Source organism: Emiliania huxleyi (genome assembly GCF_000372725.1).
Source record: "Emiliania huxleyi CCMP1516 unplaced genomic scaffold EMIHUscaffold_388, whole genome shotgun sequence".
Classification (NCBI taxonomy): Eukaryota; Haptophyta; order Isochrysidales; family Noelaerhabdaceae; genus Emiliania; species Emiliania huxleyi.
The window spans coordinates 72,811-75,071 of NW_005199058.1; the positions used below are offsets into that span (position 1 = coordinate 72,811).

The window sequence follows — 2,261 nt, forward strand, 5'->3', positions numbered from 1 at the left end:
GGCGTCTCCACGGGCGACGTGGCGGCAATCGAGCCCGTGGCGGCAATCACCGGCGCGCTCGCCCGCCGGCTGAGGGAGAAGACCTCGCGCGCCGCCTCGACGACGAGCATGCCCGAGTCGAGCCGCTCGCGGCCGAGCACGCTGTGCTGCTCGTTGTGCGTGCCTGGGGCGCGAGACGGGCGGGCGTGAGCCGTCTCCCTCTCGGCGCCGCGTGTCGGCCGTGTGCCGCGCCGTGAGGCACGCTCGTGATGCGCGACGAGATCTTCTCGAGCGCGATGTCGAGGTTGGTGGGCTTGCGCGCGACCTGCGGCGGCTTGATCATCGGCGGCGTCTCGTCGTACGCCTCTGCGGCGTGCGAGGCGTCCTCCCGCAACGAAGGCGGTGGCTGCTGCGAGAAGCGCGACTGGCGTTGCGCCTGCCGCAGCCCGGCGTCAACCTGGGAGGAGGGAAGCGGTTGAGGGAAGCGGCATCGTGAGGGCTGCGGCGGTGAGGGCTGCGGCGGCGAGAGCAGTGGCGGCGAGAGAGGCAGTGTCGTGAGGGTAGCAGCGATCAGGGACGAAGTGTCGTGACGGCGGCGGAGAGAGAAGGCGAGGGCAGCGGCGGCGAGGGTCGCTCGCCGTGTCGGGAAGGTCAAAGGACTTTTGGGGGAGGAAGAAGCCGGCGATGGTGAAGCAGACGAGCACAGCCGACTGGACGTAGAAGGGGACTCGCCAGCCCTCAGTGCTGAGGCAGCTGCCTGCGTGCTCGATGTACCCGGCATGGCACCCGTCCCCGAGCTCCTTGTCGAGGGTCATGACGCCCGAGATGGCGTAGCCGAGCATGATGCCGAGCGGCGTCCCTCCCTGGATGAGGGCCATCCAGCGGGTGCGCCGCTCCGGCGGGGCGTACTCGTCGACCCAGACGGGGAAATACACCGACGTGGGAGCCTGCAGCAGCCCGATGAAGAAGCGCGTGCTCAGCAGCCAGGCAGAATTCTGACTGCTCGCAAACATCGCCGTCATCGCCGTGTTGAGGCAGACCATCACGCGGCACACGCGCGTGGGAGAAAAGCGCTTGAGGAGCGGGCCGCCGAGCAGGCATCCTGTCGCCTGCCCGACGTAAACCAGCGAGCCGAGCAGCCCGAGCTGCCACGCCTGCAGCCCGAACCTGAGCTGGATATTTGTGAGCGCCGCAGGCACGCCGCCGCCGTCGAGGGATATGACGATGTTGAGCGTGGCGAGGCCAATAAAGATGAAGCTCTGCGCAGAGTCTGCCATTTCTATGCGGCTTTGCGATCGATCATCCGTCCTTGTTGTTTGCCTACCTGGTCTAGCGTCCACCCATACCGCGTTGGTGTCCAGTCCGAGCCTGGCTGTTCTTCACCTTTCTACCTACCTACCTACCAGTGTGTGTGTGTGTGACTCACACCCTACCACCACGAATATCCTCCCTTTGTGTTTTTGTTTTCTCTCTGAGAGCTGTTCTGGGGCAAAATTGAGGAAGCGGCACATTTTGGCCCCAAAACAGCCTCAGAGAGAGAGATTTTTGTCAGCCTAAAACTAGAATAGGGAAACTAGCAGGAAACACGGACGGAAAGGAACCCCTTGGAAAGGCCAAGCGGGAGTTCGGGCCGTCGCCGGACGGGGACGCTGAGTCCGCCATTATGCGGCTTTGCGATCGATCCGTTCTTGCTTACTGATTTCTTTCCTCTCTCTTCTTCTGGTTTAGTATGTTGTTTGTTGGAGTGGCGAGAAAGGAAAAAGAAATACCCTCGCGCCTCGTGTCTCTCTCAGGTGCTGCTCTCGCACCGCTGCCCGGCGCGGGCCTCTTGCGGGGCCTCCGCCGAGATGCGCACCACGCGCGCCCCGGTCCGGCGGCCGGCCCCTCCGGCTCCCCTCCCCGGGCGCCGAGCCTGCGCTCGTCGAGCAGGGCGCCGCCGCCAGCGACCGAATGTCGCCGATGCGCCCGACCGATCCGCCCCTGTCGCCCCCCGCGTGCGAGTTCCCAACTGCCGTACACCCGCTCCCCGCAGACGCCGCGATGACTTTCAAGCGCTTTGTGGAGGTCGGCCGGGTGTGCCTGATCACGTATGGTCCGAACGAGGGCAAGCTCTGCACGATCATCAACATGATCGATCAGGGCCACGTCCTCGTCGACGGCACCGGCGCTGGTGAGGCTGGCTGCACCCGCATGGGCATCTCCGTGAAGCGGCTCATGCTCACGGACCTGACTGTGTCCATCTCGCTCAACTCGACGCGGAAGTGCGACCGCCCCCCCCCCCC

At 65.3% G+C, this 2,261-nt stretch overlaps 2 protein-coding genes across 2 annotated transcripts; one reads left to right on the top strand and one right to left on the bottom strand.

Moving 5' to 3' along the window:
- Positions 1-3: 3 nt before the first annotated feature.
- EMIHUDRAFT_458849 (hypothetical protein) lies at positions 4-1,281 on the bottom strand (the record flags this gene model as incomplete). The annotated part of the gene is made up of 3 exons (XM_005771355.1): positions 618-1,281; positions 232-436; positions 4-163 (listed from the first exon to the last, which is right to left on the bottom strand). Coding segments are annotated over exons 1-3 (1,002 nt in total), but the record flags the coding sequence as incomplete, so codon positions are not given.
- Positions 1,282-2,019: 738 nt separating this feature from the next.
- EMIHUDRAFT_75608 (hypothetical protein) lies at positions 2,020-2,220 on the top strand (the record flags this gene model as incomplete). Its single annotated transcript, XM_005771356.1, has 1 exon — positions 2,020-2,220. A coding segment is annotated over one exon (201 nt), but the record flags the coding sequence as incomplete, so codon positions are not given.
- Between the last annotated feature and the right edge of the window lie 41 nt (positions 2,221-2,261).